Source organism: Pelodiscus sinensis, chromosome 12, assembly GCF_049634645.1.
Source record: "Pelodiscus sinensis isolate JC-2024 chromosome 12, ASM4963464v1, whole genome shotgun sequence".
NCBI lineage: Eukaryota > Metazoa > Chordata > Testudines > Trionychidae > Pelodiscus > Pelodiscus sinensis.
In genome coordinates this window covers 46,809,693-46,834,714 of record NC_134722.1, presented here as the reverse complement: position 1 = coordinate 46,834,714, position 25,022 = coordinate 46,809,693, and the positions used below count along the sequence as shown (strand labels likewise).

The window sequence follows — 25,022 nt, the reverse complement described above, 5'->3', positions numbered from 1 at the left end:
GTGGCAGGAGCAGTGCTCTGGAGGGAAGGGCGGGAGGTGACCAAGGGGCGTGGCGGGAGCAGTGCTCTGGAGGGAAGGGTGGGAGGTGACCGAGGGGCATGGCGGGAGTAGTGCTCTGGAGGGAAGGGCAGGAGGTGACCGGGGGGCGTGGCAGGAGCAGTGCTCTGGAGGGAAGGGCAGGAGGTGACCGGGGGGCGTGGCGGGAGCAGTGCTCTGGAGGGAAGGGCGGGAGGTGACCGGGGGGCGTGGCGGGAGCAGTGCTCTGGAGGGAAGGGCGGGAGGTGACCGGGGGGCGTGGCAGGAGCAGTGCTCTGGAGGGAAGGGTGGGAGGTGACCGAGGGGCATGGCGGGAGCAGTGCTCTGGATGGAAGGGCGGGAGGTGACCGTGGGGCGTGGCGGGAGCAGTGCTCTGGATGGAAGGGCGGGAGGTGACCGGGGGGCGTGGCGGGAGCAGTGCTCTGGAGGGAAGGGCGGGAGGTGACCGAGGGGCATGGCGGGAGCAGTGCTCTGGAGGGAGGGGCTGGAGGTGACCGGGGGGCGTGGCGGGAGCAGTGCTCTGGAGGGAAGGGCGGGAGGTGACCGGGGGGGGTGGCGGGAGCAGTGCTCTGGAGGGAGGGGCTGGAGGTGACCGGGGGGCGTGGCGGGAGCAGTGCTCTGGAGGGAAGGGCGGGAGGTGACCGAGGGGCATGGCGGGAGCAGTGCTCTGGATGGAAGGGCGGGAGGTGACCGGGGGGCGTGGCGGGAGCAGTGCTCTGGAGGGAAGGGCAGGAGGTGACTGGGGGGCGTGGCGGGAGCAGTGCTCTGGAGGGAGGGGCTGGAGATGACTGCGGGGGACGTGGCGGGAGCTGTGCTCTGGAGGGAAGGGCGGGAGGTGACCGAGGGACGTGGCGGGAGCAGTGCTCTGGAGGGAAGGGCGGGAGGTGACCGAGGGACGTGGCGGGAGCAGTGCTCTGGAGGGAAGGGCGGGAGGTGACCGAGGGGCGTGGCGGGAGCTGTGCTCCGGGAAGAACAGGGGCCCTCTAACAAGTGCCCGGTCTCCAGTGTGCTGAGCGCCCTCACTCCCCGCGAGAGCTGGGGGGCTGCTCAGCTCCTCACAGGTCTGGTCCCCCTCGCCCCTCGCTCACACACTCAGGAGAGCGGAGGAGAGCACACGGGGCCTGGGCCACTCACCTTCCCGCTCAGGATGTCGTAGAACAAGCTCATGGCTTCGTTTGACCGGTACAGCTTGACGGTCTCGTGGATGGTGTAAGCCCAGTCGAAGGCCGCAGCGTCGCCGTAGCACTTCTGGAGGTAGCTGAGGAAGAACTCTGGGAGGTTGGATTGCTTCCCTTTCTGCAAAACACGAGGCAGCTGCTCCAGAAACCGGGCTAGGGGGTCCCTTCAGAACTGCTCCTCAGCTCCAAACGCCAGAGAAGACCAGGCCACCCTCCTCTGGGCTGGAGGAAGCAGAGTACCTCCAGCTTCCCCCTAGAGCCGGGGGACCTCACTTCCTGTCCAAACAGGAGCTAGCCTATGGACACTCATCAGTTGGGAAGGGGTATAAATCTCCTCCTCCCAAGGTCCGTACAGAGGGCCCGGTTGGGGCCACACCTTTGTACACCCCATACTCTGGCAGCACCTCTGGGCACTGCCCTTCCGGCCCAGGAGAGATGGGCAGGACTTCCCTAAGAGCAGAGCACCCCCAGCCTTGCTGACAAGGGTGTAGGCCACACTGGCACGGTCTGTTGCTAGAACCTGTGTTTTGGCAACAAAACAGCGAGAGTGTTTACACGGCAATGGGACTTGTCGGGGAAAACACCCAGTTTTAGTGACAAAAAACTTCCGGCTCTGCCAGAGACTTTTGTCTTTCCCCCTCCCTTTGTTGTGGACAAAGAGCCAGGGTGGACTCTGCTGCTTGTTTTGCCCAGAGAACTGGCTTCCGCCAGCATCCCCCATTGCCTGCCCTGCTGGCTCTGCTCAGTGTTCTGTGATCTCTGCTGCCCTGCAGACAGGCGCCCCCTCCCCTTTCAACACTCCGGGAAGTGTCTGGCAGCTGAGAGAGCTGCTCCCTTTGGGGAACAAGGAGCAAATCATTGGACAGCTCCTGTTGTGCCCTGCTAGGAACCTGGCGGCTGTGCTGCTTGGATATTGCTCAGCACATCGAGCCCCCAGAGCCACGGGGAAATCCCAAGGAGCACAGGGATCAGTTCTGCCTTCCCACCACACTGCCCTGTGGGATGTTTCCCCACAAGGCTTTGCTCTGTCTGTGGACAGGGTGCTAGCAAGGTGGCCAGGAAATGTCGGCAGTGGGAGGCAGAAAATCCAGTCTGACAAATCCACTTTTGCCTGTCGCCAGCACTTTTGTTGCCAAACCCGCCCAGTGTAGAAACAGCTGCAGGGGCCTGACCAGTGGCCTGGAGAACCATGCAGAGCGCTGTTCTCGCTCTCTCGCTAGAGTTCCCTGACTCCCCACTGCGCCCCGGGCTCTCATAGCTGCCCTAAGGTCATGCTGTGCTCAGCTTCGTTAGCAGGCTGCACGCTGTTTCCTATCAGCTAGGATCATGTGCCTGGCACCGCCCAACCATGCTGAAGTCCTGATTACAGGAGCCCCCTCACACCCTAGGCTAGCAGCTGGCAGAGACCCTGGCAACGGGGGCTGGAGGAGAGCAAAACACCCTTCTCCTGCAGCATGCTCGGTCGACAGGGTCAGAAAGTGGCACAAACCCCGACTTCCCTGCAGCCCTGTCTTCCCAGCCCCTTCCGGCCAGCCGGAGTGTCACAGCCGCGGACAGCAAGGAGTCAGGTGGGCTTTAGGGAGGGGTAGAAGAGGACAGAACCTGCTGATCGGCTGAAACTTTCTCTTTCCAGATCTCCCTCAGGATGTTCACCACGTCCTTTTTGTTCAGCTTCTTGTTCTTCACCTGCCCTTCGTACCTCAGGTACACCGGGACCTTGTCCCCTTTGCCCTGGAGACACCAGAGACAGACAGGGCTGCACCTCAGGGAGCCAGGACACTGCGCCCATAGCCTGGAGGGCCATGGAAAAGGTCCGTGTCTCTGGGTGGGCTCACGAGGTGGGAGCCAGCTGGGACAGCTTCCTCTCCCCTCAGTGAAGGACCCGGGGAGGCCACATCTGGAGTGTTGTGTCCAGTTCTGGGCCCCCCACTACAGAAAGGACGTGGATGCATTGGGGAGGGTCCAGCAGAGGGCGACCAAAATGCTTAGGGGGCTGGAGCACATGGCCTGCGAGGAGAGACTGAGGGATTTCGGTCTGTTTAGTCTGCGGGAGAGAAGAGTGAGGGGGGATTTGAGAGCAGCCTGCAACTCCCTGCAGGGGGTTCCAAAGAGGCTGGTGAGAGGCTGTTCTCAGTGGGGGCAGATGGCAGATCAAGGAGCAATGGGCTCAAGTTGCAGTGGGGGAGGTCTAGGTTGGACGTTAGGACAAACTATTTCCCTAGGAGGGGGGGAAGCGCTGGGCTGGGTTCCCTAGGGCGGGGGTGGAATCTCCATCCCTAGAGGTGTTTAAGTCTCTGCTTGACAAAGCCCTGGCCGGGTTGATTTAGTTGGGCTGGTCCTGCCTTGGGCAGTGGGCTGGACTTGATGGCTCCTGAAGTCTCTTCCAGCCCTGGGATTGTGAGTCTCTGACCTGAGTCAGCTGGAGTCTGCCCAGGGCCCCTCTCCTGACTGCCCCTTGCAAATGACTTTTCTTGGGTCTCCCGTCCCAAGCCCGTTGCCCCCCCACAGCCGCTGCCACGACTTCTGTGCGTGTTTCCCAGGGCGGTGCTGTTCCGCGGACACAGGCCATGCGAGTGACGCACACAGGCTGTGTATCCCTCCCGTCCGTGTCTATGTACTGGGGAGAGCTATTTCCCTGACCTCTGACAGGTGGGCTGAGGAGAGCGCCGGGCATTGCTCACCATGGGCCGTGTTCTGCTCGGCCTTAGCCACAAAGAGGGTGAGGGACCCGGGCTTAGCACAACAAAAATGGGGCCACATCCTCCCGCTGGGAAGTAGAGGGTAAAACCACTAAAGCTCCCGGGGAAAACTGAGGAAGAGACGGGTTGTGAGCAGGGCAGGCAAAAGGGCGTCTGACTCCACCTGGGACAGATCAACTGCTCAGTACAATGTGACTGGCCACAATGCTCACAACTAAGCTGCCTGTTCGCTAGGGAGGCAACAGCAGGAAGATCTTTCTACCAGGCCCTTGTCGCCTGTAGTCTGGGGACAAGGGAGGACCCCGGTCCAAGTGTGGCTGTCACAGGGCACAAGCAGTTGGGGAAGACACCCCTCGCCTGGACGCCTGGGCAGCATTTCCTGACTCAGCACTTGGCACTTGCGATCGCTGCTGGCAAATCTCAACCTGGAGATTGATTCTCCAAGCAGCCTGGCAACTGGTTGTCCATGGCTGATGGCGTCCAGCGAACGATTAGTCTGATCTCTGAGTATCGATAGTCCAGCCGGGGCATTCTGACTGGGAAAGGCTCTGCCCCGCTTGGCTCTGTCTCCTAGAGCCCTCGTGACAAGGCAAAGCCGCCAAGGAAGCGCCCTACCAGCGCTGGGAACGTGTCCTTCTCCTTCAGCACGCCTGCGCCGATCTCCTCCAGAAGCACGGCCACCATCTGGTCACTGCTCTTCCCCTCCTGCAGGATGCTCCACCGCTCGGGGCCCCCCGCAATCACCTCTGCCAGGCAGAAACACACTGAGCTGCAGGCAGGAGAGCACGTCCGGCAGTCGGGTGCCCGCGAGCCCCTCCAGCTGCCAGCCCCACCTCCCCCATGGAACCCGCAGGAAAGGGGGCTTCCACCCCGTCTGGAAGTTAGCAGATGGAACGCCCCTCAGCCCTCCGAGAAGGGACGTCCAAAGCCTCCCACCCCGAGAGCCTGGTACCTGCACATTTCGCCCAGTCCGGCCGGGGCGTGGAGCTGTGCTGGACTTCCTGGAGTTCGTTGAAGAAGTGGTCTCGCTCCTCCACAGCCTCCCGGTGGATCTCCAGGAGCACGCTGTACTCCTTCTGGAGGGCCTCAAAGTCCTTCTGCAGGACCTCCAGCTAACAGGGGGGAGAGCGGGCAGAGAGAGGCTCTGAACGCCATAGAGCTGGAAGAGACCTCAGGGGTCATCGAGTCCAGCCCCCGCCCAAGGCAGGACCAACCCGGCTCAATCAACCCAGCCAGGACTTTGTCCAGCCGGGACTTAAACACCTCTAGGGATGGAGATTCCACCTCTCCCTAGGGAACCCAGCCCAGCGCTTCCCCACCCGCCTAGGGAAATCGTTTTTCCTAATATCCAACCTAGACCTCCCCCACTGCAACTTGAGCCCATTGCTCCTCGTTCTGCCACCTGCCCCCACTGAGAACAGCCTCTCTCCAGCCTCTTTGGAACCCCCTTCAGGAAATTGAAGGCTGCTCTCAAATCCCCCCTCACTCTTCTGCAGACTAAACAAGCCCCAATCCCTCAGTCTCCTTGTAGGTCATGTTGCTCGGTTATTCAGTCCCTTTTCAGACTGACATTTACACCTGAGGTGGCTGAGCGCAGGGTAGTCCTCAGCCTTCTAGAGCAGGGGCGGGGAACAGGTTTTGGGTCAGGGGCCGCTGACCCACAGAAAAACAGTCGGGGGCCACACACAATGAGAAGCAACAAAAAAAAAAGTCACGGACGTGGCGTCTGTCTGCGAAGCAGGAAGACCCTCCCCACATTCCCTCACATCCCAGAGCTGGGGGCCCAAGCTAGTAGAGTTTGTGGGCCCTCCAGGCTCTGGGGTGGGGTCAAAAATGAGGGGCTCTGTGTGGGGGAGGAGGCTGCTGGGAAACGGGTGTGGGTAGGAGGGAGGGTAGGTGCAGGAGCCTTGGCGGTGGATCTGGTCCCCACCGCTGGTCTGGAGTGTGGCTGCTCATCTTTACAACAGAGGCGCAGCCTGGCCACCAAGTGTCATACACTTTGTCACCTCTGAAAGCTCCTGCGCTGATGGGGAGCTACTACGTCCCCTCTCAGGTGCCTGGGGAGGTCGTGGAGTCTCCATCCCTGGAGATATTTCAGAGCAGGTTGGACAGACACCTGCCAGGGATGGTCTAGACAGTGCTGGGTCCTGCCTTGAGGGCAGGGGACTGGATTCGATGACTCCTAGTGTTCTATGATTCTATGATAAGTGCAGCTCTGGGCAGAGGAATGGCAAAGAATTTCTGTAAATGGCTGGTTGAATGAAGTAAATAGGGGCCTGGCTGGGCTTTGGCTCTTTAAGAAAAAGGTTCTGGGGGCAGTGTGGCAGTGGCAGACCGGACACTAGCTCATGCCAAGGTCTCCAGGCCCCAGCTGAGCTGGATATGTACCTCACCTTGGCTCCCCTGGGTGCTACTATTGATAGACTAGCTGTTGGAATTCTAAGTGAGTGTAGCGTTTACACCGTACTGAATGCTTGGGAGTTGCTGCATTCATCTCGCCTTATAACACCTGCATCCCGTACGATACGGGAACGCTGCAGCGCTTGCATTGGGGGTGAGTCACAGCGCTAAGGAGCGTGACAAGCGGGCCTTCTTACGTCCTGCCCAACAAGGAAGGCTCATCCTCCCCATTTGGAGGAGAAAGAAGACCTAAGACTTTTTATGCTCTCCTCCCACTGCATGAAGAGGAGTCTTGCAAGTGAATTCCTCCCTCAGCTGAGTTTGCTGCTCAAAGCAGAAGCGGGGAAGGGAATAAAAAGCCCTAAGATGGAGAAACTGTATCTTTAGGCTACCTGGACTCGGGAACCAGGATTACCAGACATAAGCAAAAGTTCCCCAGCTGCTTAGCCCTAAAGGACCTACAGAACTCGCTTATTGTTCTGTTACCTTAGAAACGTAAGATTGTTGTTCATTGGGGTGTGTGGTTACCAGCTGTAACCTTGTAATAAATCTTATTTCCTTTTCCGGAAACTAACTGTGCATCTAGTTGATTATGGAATAGGCTACCCGTCTTGTCTATGCCATGAGATCTACGGTGTAATTGACGTGGGGCACAGATCTGAGGGACTGCATGGGACAGCGGTGGCTGTGCCCGAGTTCACTCTTGAAAATAGGCTGGTGAAATCTAAGGATAGAACTCACAGCCAGCTGGGGGTATGTACCTGACTTCTGAACCATCAGCTGTGAGGTGGGTACTCACACTCTTGAGTCAGTGTAAGAGAGCTTGACGTGCATCTGTTCGTTACCTGAGAAATCTGTTTGTCCGTCATTCCTTCTGAAGGATGGAAGTACTAGCAGGCTTATGGCTGAAACTCACACCCTGACGGGGAGGGAAAGGGACTTTCATTCATCCCCTCATTGTTTCTGACTGTTTGGGCTGTTTATAACTAAAACACCTTATAACCACTTGGGAGAAAAGTTCTCTTTGTGAAAGGTTCACCACCTTTTTCCTTATAAATGAAGGCCAAGAGCCTTCGCTCCAGCAAAAAAAGATGTGTAAGGCCTGTTGTTCCTAATGGAACTAGCAGGCCGAAAAGCATCAGAAACCTGCCAGGCCCCCTTAACCCACCAGAGGGAAGGGGCAAACGTGCACGATATCTCTTTTTTTGCCGTTCGCCCTTAACGCAACTTCGGGCAGCCCTCAAGCAGCAACTTCGGGCGCCCCCACACCGGACCTCTAGCAGCAACCTTCTTCTGGTCCATCAGCAATTCACACTCGGAGCCAAACCCCCGCCCCCCATTCTCTCCTCTACACCCCGGGGGGGTTGTGAACTGATCCATGGGTTTGCTGGGAGAACTGGGGCTGCTCTAGGGAGTGGGCACTGCAAGCCAGGAGCTCACCCATGTGCTCTGAAAAGCAGGGAAACAACCAACAAGCAGGCTACCTGCAGCCCGGGTCATTCCAGTCCTCACCCCACCTTGGGGGCTCATAGAATCATAGAATAATAGGACTGGAAGGGACCTCAAGAGGTCATCGAGTCCAGCCCCCCGCCCTCAAGGCAGGACCAAGCTCCACCTACACCATCCCTCAGTCAGCTTGCAGCACAGCGACCCTGGGGCTGCAGAGGGGTAGGAACCCATTTCATCTCACTGGCAAATACAGGAACTGGGTTCTTATCGCCAGGCAGCCATGGACCGCTGCCGGCTGAGTGCTGCTTTCAGCCAGCCTGGCCCCACCCAATCACCTGGCCGGAAGTCAGGTGAAATCCCGCTTAAGCAGTTAACTGGTTCAATGTTGGTTGAAGTGGTTCACTGCTTAACGGGTTCTGTGGGTGGGGGGCCTGTCCAGGCTGCAGGGACCCCCTGCCTGTGGTGTGGTGGGCCCAGCAAGGCTTGGAGCAGCCCCCTGCAGAGTGGCGCGGATGGGGAGCTGCTGCTGGCAGCCTGCCATGAATGGGGGCTGCTGGGGCCAGGCCAGGTCGCCGCCCCTCACTGGTTAAGGGTAAGCACCCCCGGGAGGTGGGTGATATCCCCACTGCAGACCGGACCCGGGCGCAATGGGACAAGCTAGGGTCGGTCTCAGCATGCTCTGGATTGGCACAGTTTACATCTCCGCCTGCACCCCAAGACACAGGCTGGGATTGCGTGGGACAGCGTGAGAGCAAGTACGACAGCCCCCGGTCACCTTCTCAAGCAGATCCATATATTTTTTCTCCTGCGACTCGTAGTCTCTCCTGGGAACAACATCTCCGTAATCTGCCCTCATGGTGTTCAGCTCCACCTGGGCTTTTGTGAGGTCCTGCCGAGCTATCTTCAGCGCCAGCGTTAACTTGACCACGTCTTCGCCCGAGACATCTTTAAACAACAGGCGGCGACGCACAGTCAAAAGGAGGGTCACGACCACAAGCCCAGCTCTCTGGAGGCATGTTCTCAAGGTGACATCACGAGTGTTGTTACAGCCCCCGGAGGTTCTGAAGTGCAGGCCCCATGTTCCCAGTTCCTGCCAATTCTTCTAGAGCAGGGTGGGTGAAATACAGCAATCCAACTTGCCAGACTGTCGGATCCGTCCTGTGGCCCAGCACCTGCCCGCACACCGCTCAAAGCAGCTGGCTGCAGGCGCCCTGTGTGTCTCTGTGCCATGTGCACCTGGGAGGGAGGGTTTGTGCCCTGCCCTGCCCCCGGCACAATCTCGCAGCTCCTATTGGGCTGTTTCTGGCCAATGGGAGCCGCCAGTGTAGTATTTGCAGTGCAGGCAGAGTGGGGGCACACGGCACACAGAGACGTGCCCGGCCCTCGCAGCTGGCTGCTTTGAGCAGCAGGTGGGTGCGCGGCAGGCAGGAAGCCTGCCCGAGGCTCCTGCAGGACAGTGGCAGCCGGATCCAGGCTGTATTTTGCCTGTCCCTGCTCTAGCAGAACTGGCAGCTCTCCCTGTCTCCTGGGGAGGAGAATCTAGGCAGGGTTGCTGCGGGGGCAGGCAGAAGTCTCCCCTTTCTCCAGGAGCAGACACTGCTCTCACAGGACGGGGGTGATGGGAAGAGGGAACCAAAGAGCCCAACAGCTCCAACCCTTCCCCCCTCCCCTCCTGTGAGCAACAAGGGCTGGATGGTGCCTCTGTGCTGGGCAGCGCCCTGTCTGGGAGGGGGTGGAAGAAGCCAGGAGCTGCAGGAGAAGCAAACGTGGACCTGGGAGGGCAGATCGGCGGGGGGGCTGAGGTGCTGTGTGAACTGCCCCCTGAAAGAGGCGCATATGCAGAGGAAGGAGGGGGCTGGACGCCAGAATTTGGGAGGCTCGGCAGTGGGGGGCCCCACTCGATCTGCCCTTGCAGCTGGACTGCGAACGTGCAGGGACCGGTTTCCAATCCGTTGGGCACCCACTTTACAGAAGCCTCCTCTAGGGCGGGGGTGGACAATCATTTTTTGCCGGGGGCCACTTCAGAAATTTTTCAAGTGGCCCCTGGCCACCCTGGAAGGGGCGGGACCTCAAGCGGAAGGGGCGGGGCCAGGATACTTCCCTGCTTCCCCACCCACGGACTATGATTGGTCTGGGGATGGGGGAGCACCTTTGCCTCCCCCCAGGTGTCCCCTAGGCACCCATGCCCCGGCAGTGGGAGGAGACTTCACATGCTTCCCCTTCTGCCCCCAGGCCAATCAGGGCTTGGGGGCGGGGGAGCGCTCAGTCTAATCCCGCCCTCCGAGGAGCATGTGGCACTTCTAAGCGCCACGGGCTCCTGGCAGGGCTGAGGAAACTTCGTGCACTTCACCCCGCCCCCAGGCCTTCATTGGCCTGCGGGCGGGGGAGCGGCAGGGCCTCCGTGGGCCGGATCAATCCACTCGGCAGGCCGGATCCAGCACGTGGAGGCCCTTTTGCCCTCCCCTGCTCTAGGTCCCGTTTCCCTAGTTTGCTTAGGAGAAGATCAGCTGTAGGGAGTGATGCAAGCTGGTGCCTCGGGCTGCTACTGGACCCAACCGTTCGATACCCCAGGCAGCGCCTCGAAAGGAGGAGGAAGGACACTCCCCCACCCCTGCTGTTCTTGGAGGACGTTATCTTTGCGGCCCCTCCTGTCAAAGTCCTGGACTTGGGGAGGGATGGAGCTGGCGGGGCTGTGCTCCCTGTGGGTCTGAACCCTCATGTCCACGCCAGAGGGTGCGTTGCAGGGACCAGCCCCCCAAAGAACCCCTGGCAAGTAACGCGGCTGGCACAAACACAGAGCAGTTGTGTCAAGATCTGGGAGCACCAGTGACTTGTGGGCCAAGGCGCTAGGGGCACAGCAGCCTGCAGGGCCTGGCCCCGGACCACGAAGTGGGGGGGCACCGCGCCGTCCAGCAGTGCGTGCGAGGGCTCTGTCCCGGGGCCGGGCTCCCTGCCTTGCACTTGGCGAAGCGACATTTCCAGCTGCTGGTTGCGCAGGTCGTTCAGGTCCGCGAGGAGCAGCCTGCGCGCATCACTCTCATTGGCGTAGCGCACGTACTCCTTGGCCACGCTCTTCCGCAGCTGATGCACCTGCGGGCGACAGAGCGGGGCTCACCGCAGACCTCAGCCCCTGCGCCGCCTGCCGCGGGGCCAGGAGCCTCCCCGCATGCCCCGTCGGTGACAAGGAAGCGGCCGGTGGCGCCTGACAGACTCACTGCTCTGGGGAACAGTCGCGTGGGCCGGGCCTCCTGTCGGATGCAGGGGGGCCCAGCCCATGAAAGCTGATGCCCGAATACAGATGTTAGTCCATCAGGTGCCACCGGCGAACATGGCTGCCCCGTGGACACTTCTCAGCCCTGACAAGGAACCCACGGGTGACGGAGGAATTGGCTCAGCCCCTCACTAGCAACCTTTTGCACTCTGGGGGTTGTAATACCGTACACATACATTTGACGTGCGGGGGGGGAGGGGCTGTCCACTCTTGTGGCCCTGGATCCACCCTGGTTTTGCGTTCACTGGTTGCCGTGTTGTGCTGGGTGTGATCCCAACTGCCCTGTGCTGGTCTGCAGAGACTGTGTGTGTCTGTGTGTAGTGCCCAGCGGGGGATCGGGGGGGGGGGGGGGCTGAGGGGAGGTACCTAGGCCATGGTCCAGCTGGCCTGACACCTGGGCTAGGTGGAGGAATCTGAACAAAGCAAGGGGCGGGGCGGCCTGGGGGCAGAGTGACCAGTTGCAGGGGAGTGTGTTAGTCTCGGCTGGGGGAAGAGAGGCGACTGGGAGCAGGAAGGGGGTTCAGGGCCCCCCAGAGGGATAAGGATGTCTGCTCTCGGTGTCTGAGCTCCCACCGCTCCCACGCTGCGCTGTCCCTGAGCACCAATAACCCTTCTACTCTCCCGGCCGGCTGAGAGTCCCGTCTGGCTGCGGATGGGGGTGCAGGGTGGGGGTTCCCCGACGCACTGTCACAATACAAAGGCAGCGTAAAGCCGCCTTTACCCCCCACCCCTCACCACCTGGACCTCTGAGAGGCCTGGCACGGAATCTGCCTCCGGCTCCCACTCCCAGACGTGACTTTCTGCAGCTTCTCCGGTGCCCCACGTGAACAGTGGAGAGCCTGATCTGCTGGCAGGAGGCTCTGCTCAGCACCGTGCACAGAACCATTCGCACCAGTCAGGGAGGAGCTGGGCCCGGGGCCCGTGGTGGGCGCAGGAGCCAGAGCGCCCTGCCCCAGCAGCTAACCTGATTGAAGCGGGAGCGAGGTTTCCGTGCCCAAGCCAAGGAGCCGCGGAGGGGGGAGCTGCGACCCACGGAGAGGAGGGGCCTTGACCTTTGCATTTAAAGGGAACCGCGCCTCCCACACATGCCTTTGTGTAACCCCTGCCTTCCTAGGCAAGGGCTACTCCACTTTGGAAGCCCTGGGGGCCACGGGGACACCCACAGCACATGCCAAGGGCCACAACTTAAGCGTGGTTGCATATATGTGCAAATATCCATGCAAATATATGCAAATAGCTTCTTTCCCATGGACGGGCATAAACACAAAGCTTAAGGCAGGACTGCACAACACACAGGCCCCATTTAAGTCAGCTCTGCTGATATTAACAAAAAGCAACAGTTACCGCATTTCCACCCATCCGACAGCTCTTTGAATGAGCAACGACAGCCCAGGAACTGAACTAGTAAAACACATGGCAACAGCCCATTCTATTGACTCGCCGTTACGGAGCGTGTTCCCCATGGAGGCCATGCTCAAAGGATCCCCCGGCTAACCCAAAGCGCCCTGCGGGCCACGTGTTGAGTAGCCCTGCCCTAGGCCAACGCATGGCTGCAGCTGCAACGTCAGGAGTCCTGGCTCTGTGGCTGCAGGAACCATGCTCAGTGTGGACGAGCTGCAGGGGAGGAAGCGCAGTGGGGCTGGAGCATGCTCGGTGCAGACGGAATGGCTGGAGATGTTAGCCAGGAGGCTCTGCCAGGTTCAATGAAGCAGGATTTTCATGGGGCTGGTGAAGCCAGTGGTGGGCCAGTAGTGGGAAATCCCTGGGTGCAGTTGGGGTGGAGAAGCAGGGTGAAAAACCCGGGGGGCCCACCCGACTAGTTCCCACGCCGAGGTGCTGCCACTGGCTTCGCCAGCCCTGGGACTGAGGGTCCTTGACTCTCGGGGGCTCCCATGGGGGCTCACCAGGCCTCCAGGATCTTCCTGGCCCCACTAGCTTTGCCACTCCCCGGTCTCTCAGGGTCCCATTTTCCACCACTGGGGCTCCAGCTTGGGATTGCCAACTGGGCACAGGGAAGCTGGGTACAAAACCTGACCTCCCTGCACCTATGGGCTGCTCCCACTGCCATCAATGGCAAAGCTGCCGCTGATTCAGGGCAGCTGGATCGGGCTGTCCCGGACTAGCTGCAGAAGGCTGTGGAGAGAAACTTATGGCTGATCGCTGTCCTGTTCTACCTGGGTCTGCAGGGAGCCCTTCTCCTCCTCCATCTTGTCAATTTGCTTCAACAAGTACAGTTTCTCCTTCTTCAGCGCTGTGATTTCCGCCTTCTCCTCCTCCTGGAGAGCCACGATCTGCTGGGTGCACTCCTCGGACACAGACACCAGCATGCCCTTCAGGGACTCCAGCGAGCGGACCTTCTGCCTCAGGTGATCTAAAGGCGGAAGGGCCAGGCTCTCGTTATTAAGGACTCAACCATGTAGAAGAATTGGGCAGAAGAGGCAACCTAAGGATGAGTTTTCAAGGCTGGAACCTGGGACAGAACCGGCCTTTTTTGCCTCCACCTGCTGAGGGCTGGAATTTCTTTGGACTTCTGGCTCCCTACAGCATCCCGTGGGTCGTGGATTTTAACTCTCTGCTGTTTATATTGGTGCCAAACACTAACTGCAAGACGGATCTCGGGTTTTCAGTTTGTGAGCACCCCTGATTTTCTTCAGATGTGCCCAGCACCCCCCAAATTTCACGGTAGCAGCTCTCCAGGGTGGAATGGCAGCGTAGGACAGAGTCGGGAATGGCAGTCAGCTGGTGGTTCCTCACTCACCCACAACCACAGCCAGGCAGCTGGAATTCTCCACCCCACGCCCAGTGGAGATCCCTGCCTCTAGAGCCGTACTCAAGTGGGTGCCAGGGACACTTGGGCATTCCCAACCATGAGTTCCCTTCCTTCTCTTTCGGGGCTGCTCCTCCCTCCTACCCACCTCACTTCTCTTTGCCCCCTCCAGATTGCCCCAGGTGACTCACAAGCCTCCCCCCCCCCCCGCCCTCTGTAGTTGAAAGGAGGGTGGTTCTCCGAGGCCTGAGACAGGGAGTAAACTTGAACAGGCAGGAGTGGGTAGCTCCTCACAACACAGATCTCCAAGCTGCAACGCAACTCAACCCCTGCTCCATTCCTGGTTTTATGCTTAATGCTTCCAAGTCCATTTCTTGCCACTGCAGCTAGGTTCTCCAGCCAGACCAGTGTATTCGCTTGTGGCTGGAAGGGGTTGATGCAGGCTGGAGGGAGCTGGTGCAGAGCCCCAGCCAATGAAGGAGAAGTTGTTAGTAGCCAATCAGGGTGTAGCTTGCTGGGGCAGCCCTGTATATAAGGGGCTGCTCAGCAGCCAGAGCTAGTTGGGCCCTGACTAGGGAAGGTGCAGGGCCTAGTTCCTGGACATGAACTTTCAATAGAGCAGTGTGGGGTAGGATCAGTGGGGGCTAGAGAGGGAGGCTCCTGCCTGATCCCTGCCGGGCTGCGGCCTTGCTACAAGGGCCAGGAGGCTGCAAAGGGTCGCAGGGGAAGTGGGCCAGGAGCAAGAGGCCGTGAAGGGGAGTAGAGGAGGGTCTCTGGGTCAGACAGGACCCAGAGTAGTGGGCAGGCCTGGGTTCTTCCCCTTGCATCAGGCCACACCACCAAGGCATGGCGCATACAGACTGTGGCTTGCCCCTGTGACAGAGGGGTGCAGCTTGGAAGCCACAGCTGGCCACAGTGGTAGTAGAGACTAAGGACTGCTGATACAACACCCCCGGAAGGGGGATGAGAGATCATTGGGGTGGGCACTGCCGGAGGGGAGTGTCCTGACAAGAACACGATTTCGGGGAGCGATGTGGGTCTAGAACAGGAGCGTGGAGTGAGGATGGGGAGACGCCAGCCAGAAGGAGGCACCCTGCTGAGAAAGGGCTAATTCCCTGGAGCAGCCAGCAGGAGGCGCTGCAGAGGTGAGTCTGCCCCGAGAAAACTTGGCTTCCAAAAATAGTTGGACTATGAACACAGGAAGCTGGGTTCCCCCAGACTCTATAGGGAATGTTGCACCCGAACTTATATGGAAGCGTAAAATAAACCAAGTGGCTAATAGATGCTTAAGAAGCAACACAGTTTGGCCTGAGAGGGGAATGGAAACCAGACCGCAGAGGGAGCTCATGCACCACTAGATTGGGGTGATCAATGTGCTCAAGGGAAAAGTGTCTTTGTGTTTGCGGTTGGTATTTAAAACTGACTTCTCTCCCCAGTTAGTAGCCTGCTGCCACCGTCCAGGATTCTGCTGCACAAAGAAAGCACTTTAGGGATCAGCTGGTGCATAGAATCAGAATCCTAGAACTGGAAGGGCCCTTGCGAGGTCAAGCAGGACCAAGCACCGTCCAGACCAGTGTTTCTCAACCTTTTTCATGAAGTACCCCTTTAAAAAACGTTAAGTATCCCCACTACCTTCAGTTTTCAGACACACACATTTTTTTTTCTACCATTGCAACACATTTGTTTAAACAACTTAATCATAGCTGGGTGATTAAATTTTTGGGTGTGAAAAGTACAAAAATGATAAAGTGCTGTAAAATTTTAAACAAATTCAGTTTTCTCCAAATTTCAGTTGTGTTGACGTATCCCCCAGACTTCTCTCCAGTACCCCTAAGGGTACTCGTACCCTGGTTGAGAAACACTGCTCTAGACCATCCCTGACAGGCGTCTGTCTAACCTGCTCTTAAATATCTCCAGCAATGGAGATTCCACAACCTCCCTGGGCAACTTATTCTAGTATTTAACCACCCTGCCAGGCAGGAAGTTTTTCCTAATGTCCAGCCTAAACCTCCCTTGCTGCAGTTTCAGCCCATTGCTTCTTGTCCTATCCTCAGAGGCCAAAGAGAATAATTTTTCCCCCTCTTCTTTGTGACACCCTTCCAGATACCTGAAAACCGCTCTCATGTCCCCTCTCAGAATTCTCCTTCCTGAACTACACAAGGCCAGTTCCTTCAGCCTTCCCTTCTAGCTTCTGTTTTCTAAACCTTTCAGCGTTATCATTGCTCAGGGGAATAGTAATGGGCAAGGGAGCTGACCGGATGGCCAGGCCCCTGGGCACTGTGTTTGGGGTGGGCTTGGCTCTATACTCCCGGAAAGGGTGGGCCCTCAGCCAGAAGGGGCAGGGCTGGAGCAGCCAGTGCCATCCGCATGGACTGGGCCAGGCCCCTGCTGGCCCTCCGAGCCAGCCGGAGCATTCAGCAAGGGGCTCTGGAGCATCCCACGTGGCGCTCTGGTGGGGGTTCTAAAGGCAGCCCTGTCCCTTTAGAATTACCAGCCCCCCGGCGGCAGGCCAGGACGTAGAATAGCTCACCTCCAGGACACCCTGTCAATGGATGGGGCTTTGGGTATCTGACAACGGGGCAGTGGCTGTTGCGGTCCATCGGCAGGTGTTTAGAAAGTGCACGCGCGCGATGGACAGAGGAGCTGCCTGGAAGCTGCCCATTGAGCCTCTGTCTGCCCTGCTGGAGGTGTGATCCCAGCCCTGGTTTCCAGTGCAATGGGAGCCACGTGGTGGAAGACGTCGGCCCACGCCACCAAGAAAGCCATCCTGGAGCCACGGCGGCTGCCTGGCGTGTGCCCAATCTGGAGCTGGACGGGCTGAAATTCTCCAGACCCCACTGATGACTAGACTGACGGGCTCTCCAAGAGGTCGTTGGCAAGAGCCCATTGCTTATGTTCAGGGACAGCCATGTCCGCCCCCCAGCCCTTGGAGCCACGCACAGCGCTCCAGCAGAGATTTACAGGGCCGGGGGCTCCAGCTGCTGTCCCTGCCGCAGTAGCAGACACAGCAGCTGGGAGCCCCAGGCTCCTTTGAATGGCCGGACTTTGGGGCAACTGCCCCCTTTCCCACACCTTGCAGCAGGCCTGACAATATTTTGGCATTGAAGCCTGACCCTATTGCTCATCCTGTAACTACCCAATACAGCTAACCTACCGGGTAGGGCCACTTGTCTAGAATTGTTACTCCCCACCAGGCAGATCTTACCCAATGTAACTTCATACTCGTTCTTTATGGCAGACAGCAAGGGCTTGTAGGTTTTGAAATCCTCTATGAAGAACTCAAAGATCTCTCTGTAGGGCTAAGAGAAGAAGAGAAGGGAGCACTATGAAGGACTCTGAATTTCTTATGCAGAGCTTTGGGCTAGCTGGAGAGGAAATCGCTCTTGCTCGCTGGGGGTGTGTCTACACTGCACCATTGGTCGAAATAAGATACACAAATTAAGCTATGCCGATTGCACATCTTATTTTGACCATTTCAAAATTTGGCACTGTCTATGGAGCACTTATTTCGAAATCAATTGCTATTCCAAAACGTCCCTTACTCCTTGTGGAATGAGGTTTACAAGGACATCGGAATAAGGTGTCCGTTATATTTCAAAATAACTGGCACGCTCAAAAGACATGGAGTAGCTATTTTGGGATACCTCTGGTATCCCAAAATAGAGCTGCAGTCTAGACGCAGCCTGAATGACTGCACAGCTTATGACGTACCTGTCAACATCCTTTCAAAAATGCTGCTAAGTCTCACCAAAATAAACACAATGACATCAGATACATATCGAGAACAGGTTCCCAAAGTAAGTCCCACAACTATGGTTTCTGCTTTGCCCCTGAAATGCAACACCCTCTGGGGTGGCGGATGACAGATAGGAATGGGAAATTCTGGCCAAGGGTCCCACACCTAATCCTTGCTCATGAAAAACGCCCTGGGAGCTTTCGTGTCTGAGCAGCGCGGACAGGACCTCAGGTTTTGAGGTGAGCAAGTTTGCTCTGGGTGGTCTGCTGTAGCCTGCCGTCTTGGCAGGTAAGTTACTTGCAGAATAGGAGCCAGCTGTGACTGATCGAGGGTTGCCCGTAGATTTCATGATGATTATAAGATGTTTATTGCCAGTACCTCCAAATCCCTCGCATGTGGTGTCTGGGCTAGAGATCCATGCAAAGGCTGGTACAGGAGTCAAACTGGACACCAAATTCCAAGCCCCTACAGAGCTAGACCTGGGAATGAAACTAAACAATCTGGTCTTTTCGGTAACTTTCCTTGTTTAACTCAGACACTTACTGCCAAGCAGAACAGCCTACGGCAGGAACAGATCCGTGTAAAAGGACTATGTTCCTGTGGATGGATCTGTCATGAACCACTCCTGTTTTCCTCTGTTCATTTCATTTTCACTAAGAAATGGTCTGCTGGCAGGGTCATTGAGTTCCTCACACCTCTAGTGCATGCTGGACTCTGATCACCGTGGGGCAGGCCTCCAAAGAGCCTGGATATCTTTCTTCAGTGCTTGTGTTCCTGACTGGGAATTGAACCTTGGGGGCAGTGAAAGAGCCAAATCCTAACTAGACCATCAGCCCTGGTCTACACCAGGGAGTGATTTTGAAATAGCCCCCCCTTATTTCGAAAGAACAACCGGCTTGTGCTCACTACCAAGCCTGTTATTTCTAAATGAGGGGCTGTCCTGCTTTCCTTGGGGAAGAACGCTTATTTCAAAATAGTTAATGTGGACGCACCCGCCACTGCGATTTCAAAATCGCGACTGCCCAGAGTAATTCGAACTAATTACTCCCCTGTCCTTTCTGGGGCTCTACGTCGAGATAGCGTGTGCACATTAACGGAGCCTGCCTCTGATGGATTTCAAGGCTTCCCCGGACTGTGGACATGCTCTTTTGATGTTATTTCAAAGTCAGTTCTTTCTAAGGGTAGACGTGCCTCAGGGAGAGAAATGGCTTTGGCCCTTTGTCAGTGTTGTCTGTCTAGATACCAGCGCTGCGGGGCAGGGGCTGTCTCTCCCTGTGTGTGCGAACAGTGCTCAGCACGGCACAGTCCAACTTTGGTGGGAAGTGGCAGTTCCCTTGGGCTGGAATACCATGCACTAGGAAGGGCTTCCTGGCCTCCTTAGGTGCAGAGGACACCCCTTTACTGAGGCAGCTGGGGGGTTTACATAAGGACATTCTCATTTCGGAACCCTCCTTCCCGCCCTCCATTACCTCTTTGGTCCTCTCCACGACCATCCACCCGACCCTTCCCCTCCCGCCTCTCTTGTGGCCCTTTGGGGATTTCCCTCTGTCTCGACATGCCCGCAGTGTGTGAGTGGGGAGAGCAGAGCAAGAGCCGCTGCCCGGAACCTGGGGCGGTCTGATCTGCAGGTGCCTGAAGCAAGCGGAGGCAGGGCTGAGCATGGAAGAGAGAAGGAAGAAGCCTTCCCCACCCGACCCATGGAGGGCATTGTCACAAGGCTACACAAAGGGGCTCAGCAGGAGGAGGGTGCTCGCTGGCCCCGCCCAGTCTGGCATGAGATCCAGCCTGTGAGCTGCATGCTTGGATCCCTGGCTGAGGAGCATGGAGTGCTGGTCAGATGTGGGACCTGGTCATGTGGGTCACGGTAGGGAAGGGCAGTGCACCAAGGCCAGAGTTAGGAATGGCAGCAGCTGCCTTTCCCCATGGGGCCCACTTGTGTTTCCAAAAGCAGGGGGGAAACGATAGGGGTCCAGAAATGGTGGCACCCTCGGAGGTGCTAAGTATTATCCGAGCCCAGTGAAACTCCTTTCGGCCCCCTGCTCCCGTGTGCCAAGCAAAGCCGGTTCTCATTCCGCACAGGCCAAAGGCTCTTCTCTTGCCACCTGCTTTTCTTGTAAGGACCCTCGCAATGGCCAGTTGAAAACCACATCCCAGCCTGCTCTGTGCACCCGGCTCTCCCTTCCCTCCGACCTGGAGCTTCAGTTCCTGAGCGTTCTCATTCGTCAGGTCCAGAGACTGCAGCTCCTTCCTGAGGTAGGACTCCAGCTCCTCCAGGTAGCGTGGCTTTGCAATGGTCAGAGAGGCCTGTTTGTTGCTGCAGATAGACAGGGAATGAGGGGCAATGTTCTAGCACATACAAACATAACAGCAGAACGGCCAGACTGGGTCAGCCCAAAGGTCCATCTAGCCCAGTAGCCTGTCTGCCCACAGTGGCCAGCGCCAGGTGCCCCAGAGGGGGTGGACAGAAGACAATGATCAAGCGATTTGTCTCCTGCCATCTCTCTCCAGCCTCTGACAAACAGAGGCCAGGGGCACTATTCCTACCCCCTGGCTAATAGCCTTTTATGGACCTAACCTCCAGGAAATTATCTACCTTCTCTTTAAACTCTGTTCTAGTCCTAGCCTTCACAGCCTCCTCTGGCAAGGAGTTCCACAGGTTGACTACACGCTGTGTGAAGAAGAACTTTCTTTTATTAGTTTTAAACCTGCTCCCCATTAATTTCATTTGGTGTCCTCTAGTTCTTCTATTATGGGAACTAATAAATAACTTTTCTTTATTCACCCTCTCCACACCACTCATGATTTTATAGACCTCTATCATATCCCCCCTTAGCACATCTGTGGTTTACAATCAGTGAGCTCGAGGGTTCTCTCTCCTCCCACCACTGCTGCCAAAGACAGTGCCCGTGGGCGCAGGGCTACTCCTGGAGAAGGGGGCCGGGTAAAGGCAGTGCCCGTGGGCGCAGGGCTACTCCTGGAGAAGGGGGCCGGGTAAAGGCAGTGCTCGTGGGCGCAGGGCTACTCCTGGAGAAGGGGGCCGGGTAAAGGCAGTGCCCGTGGGCGCAGGGCTACTCCTGGAGAAGGGGGCTGGGTAAAGGCAGTGCCCGTGGGCGCAGGGCTACTCCTGGAGAAGGGGGCTGGGTAAAGGCAGTGCCCGTGGGCGCAGGGCTACTCCTGGAGAAGGGGGCTGGGTAAAGGCAGTGCCCGTGGGTGCAGGGCTACTCCTGGAGAAGGGGGCCGGTAAAGGCAGTGCCCGTGGGCGCAGGGCTACTCCTGGAGAAGGGGGCCGGGTAAAGGCAGTGCCCGTGGGCGCAGGGCTACTCCTGGAGAAGGGGGCTGGGTAAAGGCAGTGCCCGTGGGCGCAGGGCTACTCCTGGAGAAGGGGGCTGGGTAAAGGCAGTGCCCGTGGGCGCAGGGCTACTCCTGGAGAAGGGGGCCGGGTAAAGGCAGTGCCCGTGGGTGCAGGGCTACTCCTGGAGAAGGGGGCTGGGTAAAGGCAGTGCCCTTGGGCGCAGGGCTACTCCTGGAGAAGGGGGCTGGGTAAAGGCAGTGCCCTTGGGCGCAGGGCTACTCCTGGAGAAGGGGGCTGGGTAAAGGCAGTGCCCGTGGGCGCAGGGCTACTCCTGGAGAAGGGGGCCGGTAAAGGCAGTGCCCGTGGGCGCAGGGCTACTCCTGGAGAAGGGGGCCGGGTAAAGGCAGTGCCCATGGGCGCAGGGCTACTCCTGGAGAAGGGGGCTGGGTAAAGGCAGTGCCCGTGGGCGCAGGGCTACTCCTGGAGCAGGGGGCTGGGTAAAGGCAGTGCCCGTGGGCGCGGGGCTACTCCTGGAGAAGGGGGCTGGGTAAAGGCAGTGCCCGTGGGCGCGGGGCTACTCCTGGAGAAGGGGGCCGGTAAAGGCATTGCCCGTGGGCGCAGGGCTACTCCTGGAGAAGGGGGCCGGGTAAAGGCAGTGCCCGTGGGCGCAGGGCTACTCCTGGAGAAGGGGGCCGGGTAAAGGCAGTGCCCGTGGGCGCAGGGCTACTCCTGGAGAAGGGGGCTGGGTAAAGGCAGTGCCCGTGGGCGCAGGGCTACTCCTGGAGAAGGGGGCTGGGTAAAGGCAGTGCCCGTGGGCGCAGGGCTACTCCTGGAGAAGGGGGCTGGGTAAAGGCAGTGCCCGTGGGCGCAGGGCTACTCCTGGAGAAGGGGGCTGGGTAAAGGCAGTGCCCGTGGGCGCAGGGCTACTCCTGGAGAAGGGGGCTGGGTAAAGGCAGTGCCCGTGGGCGCAGGTCTACTCCTGGAGAAGGGGGCTGGGTAAAGGCAGTGCCCGTGGGCGCAGGGCTACTCCTGGAGAAGGGGGCTGGGTAAAGGCAGTGCCCTTGGGCGCAGGGCTACTCCTGGAGAAGGGGGCCGGGTAAAGGCAGTGCCCGTGGGTGCAGGGCTACTCCTGGAGAAGGGGGCCGGGTAAAGGCAGTGCCCGTGGGCGCAGGGCTACTCCTGGAGAAGGGGGCCGGGTAAAGGCAGTGCCCTTGGGCGCAGGGCTAATCCTGGAGAAGGGGGCTGGGTAAAGGCAGTGCCCGTGGGCGCAGGGCTACTCCTGGAGAAGGGGGCCGGGTAAAGGCAGTGCCCGTGGGCGCAGGGCTACTCCTGGAGAAGGGGGCCGGGTAAAGGCAGTGCCCGTGGGCGCAGGGCTACTCCTGGAGAAGGGGGCTGGGTAAAGGCAGTGTCCGTGGGTGCAGGGCTACTCCTGGAGAAGGGGGCTGGGTAAAGGCAGTGCCTGTGGGCGCAGGGCTACTCCTGGAGAAGGGGGCCGGGTAAAGGCAGTGCCCGTGGGCGCAGGGCTAATCCTGGAGAAGGGGGCTGGGTAAAGGCAGTGCCCGTGGGCGCAGGGCTACTCCTGGAGAAGGGGGCCGGGTAAAGGCAGTGCCTGTGGGCGCAGGGCTAATCCTGGAGAAGGGGGCCGGTAAAGGCAGTGCCCTTGGGCGCAGGGCTACTCCTGGAGAAGGGGGCTGGGTAAAGGCAGTGCCCGTGGGCGCAGGGCTACTCCTGGAGAAGGGGGCCGGGTAAAGGCAGTGCCCGTGGGCGCAGGGCTAATCCTGGAGAAGGGGGCTGGGTAAAGGCAGTGCCCGTGGGCGCAGGGCTACTCCTGGAGAAGGGGGCCGGGTAAAGGCAGTGCCCGTGGGCGCAGGGCTACTCCTGGAGAAGGGGGCCGGGTAAAGGCAGTGCCCGTGGGCGCAGGGCTAATCCTGGAGAAGGGGGCTGGGTAAAGGCAGTGCCCGTGGGCGCAGGGCTAATCCTGGAGAAGGGGGCCGGTAAAGGCAGTGCCCGTGGGCGCAGGGCTACTCCTGGAGAAGAGGGCCGGGTAAAGGCAGTGCTCGTGGGCGCAGGGTTACTCCTGGAGAAGGGGGCCGGGTAAAGGCAGTGCTCGTGGGCGCAGGGTTACTCCTGGAGAAGGGGGCCGGGTAAAGGCAGTGCCCGTGGGCGCAGGGCTACTCCTGGAGAAGGGGGCTGGGTAAAGGCAGTGCCCGTGGGCACAGGGCTACTCCTGGAGAAGGGGGCTGGGTAAAGGCAGTGCCCGTGGGCGCAGGGCTACTCCTGGAGAAGGGGGCCGGGTAAAGGCAGTGCCCGTGGGCGCAGGGCTACTCCTGGAGAAGGGGGCCGGTAAAGGCAGTGCCCGTGGGCGCAGGGCTACTCCTGGAGAAGGGTGCCGGGTAAAGGCAGTGCCCGTGGGTGCAGGGCTACTCCTGGAGAAGGGGGCTGGGTAAAGGCAGTGCCCGTGGGCGCAGGGCTAATCCCAACAGGCTGACATCAGGATTCTTCAGCCACCTACAGGACGTGCCCCCCCTCGGTTCCCTTTCCAGCACAGCCAAGCAGGCTGAGGGTGCTGTGTCTCAGGAGCTGACAAATGCCAATTGATAAGTTTCAGCTGACTCAGAGAAAATCCCAGCTCCCTGCCCAGGGACCCCAGAGCTCACTGTGGCCTCTAGACAGGGCTGCCTTTTTCTGCTTCCCTCGGCCACACATGCTGCATTGGGCTAATTAACAACCGTTACATGTTAAACCCTGGACTTTTCGTTAGGAGAGCATCACAGCACCTTGGTGGCTGGTGGGCCCAGCGTGATGTGGCACAAAGCATCCACAGACCCCAAAGGCCATTTTCGGGTTAAGAACGAGTTTGGGGTTTCCATTAAGCCCTGCATGTGACTGAAACACCTGTCCCCCCCAAGCCGCAGGGCAGAACTGCCCAGCACCCCAGTTCCCAGTGATGCAGCTGAAGCATGCTGGTGGTGATTTTGTTCTATATGAGACCACTTCTTACTACCCTGGAACCTCGGGGCCAGACCAAGGGCTGTACGCTGCCGTTTTTCCTAGCACTAGTCATAGTGCTAGTCTTACCTTCTGCCCTCTGGACTGCAACAGGGTTTCCGATTCTGTAGGATCGCCTGCCCAGATGCATATGCAGGCCATGTGGACAAACGACCCCCAAGAGAAAACTGAAAGGCCTGAAAGAAAAGCCGAGATCATGCCTGTGAATCCTTTTGTGCCTCGCATTTTCTAACTGGGATTAGAATAATCAGAAGCCTTTCTTGAACCAGCACAGATGGATCAGTGCAGGACCTCAAGGGACAGTTAAACGCAAGGAAGAGAAGGTGCCAGGAAAAAAAATCTCTCTCAGCTACAGGTGGTCATATCCAAAGACTAGTTGAACTGGGAGGGACCTCAAAAGGTCATTGAGTCCAGTCCCCTGCACTCCTACCAGGAACAAACACCATCTAGACCCTTTGTCGAGTAAACTAATCTCTATGGCTCCGTCAATGGAGCCATGTAGTCTAGACGTACCCTTACCGCGGGATCGTTGGAGTTCTGATTGTCAGATTCAAATTCCTCATGTCTGGAATCTTTCTAAAGTGTTAACATCTCAGGATGCCAAATCAATGCGATGCTTTAAATGACCCTCCAACCTCAGGAAGAAGTGGGGAAATTGTTCTGGTGGAGCACTGTGATTCCAATGTACTGAGCCTTGAAAAACACATTGTGTTGCGAAGAAAGGGCTCGAATGAGTTCCCGGTTGTAGGACAAAGCAGTACAGTTTGCACTGAGAGTTCCTGTACTATGTGTCGGATCCCAGAGCGTCACCACAATCACACAATGGGGTTTTGGGTTTTTTTAAAGAAACAACGTGTAACTCTTTCATCTCTAGTTATCAACAGTAATGGTGTTTCCGGAGTTTGATCTCTGTGAATGGGGCACACGTCTACAAGCAGGTTAAGGTTTATTTTCCTCAGTAAGACTGCCACTTTTGAAGGAACTGCTGTTCTTGTAAGTAGCCCTTTAGCTCGTGATTACATAGCATGTGATGTCAGGTCTAATTTTGTTTACGGCGTCGGCCAAATGCTGGCTTTGGTCATTGGCCATGTTGCGGGTGTACTCACAAAACTGCAGCCAAGAGGAGAAGAGAATTAAAGCACAATTGTTAATTCCCCCCTCTCTCCCATCTCCCATCAAAAAGCT

At 58.2% G+C, this 25,022-nt stretch overlaps 1 protein-coding gene across 3 annotated transcripts in view; it reads right to left on the bottom strand.

The window, feature by feature from the left end:
* Positions 1–25,022, bottom strand: part of TSNAXIP1 (translin associated factor X interacting protein 1) — a 40,273-nt gene that overhangs the window by 7,132 nt on the left and 8,119 nt on the right. For all 3 annotated transcript variants that reach the window (XM_075940522.1, XM_075940521.1, XM_075940523.1), the window contains exons 3-12: positions 23,907–24,013; positions 19,727–19,850; positions 17,006–17,099; positions 13,208–13,404; positions 10,717–10,852; positions 8,538–8,707; positions 4,866–5,025; positions 4,529–4,659; positions 2,817–2,945; positions 1,171–1,332 (exon numbers count right to left, since the gene is read on the bottom strand). In XM_075940522.1, coding sequence (XP_075796637.1) covers positions 1,171–1,332; positions 2,817–2,945; positions 4,529–4,659; positions 4,866–5,025; positions 8,538–8,707; positions 10,717–10,852; positions 13,208–13,404; positions 17,006–17,099; positions 19,727–19,850; positions 23,907–24,013 — 1,410 coding nt within the window. The remainder of the gene's footprint in view (positions 1–1,170; positions 1,333–2,816; positions 2,946–4,528; positions 4,660–4,865; positions 5,026–8,537; positions 8,708–10,716; positions 10,853–13,207; positions 13,405–17,005; positions 17,100–19,726; positions 19,851–23,906; positions 24,014–25,022) is intronic.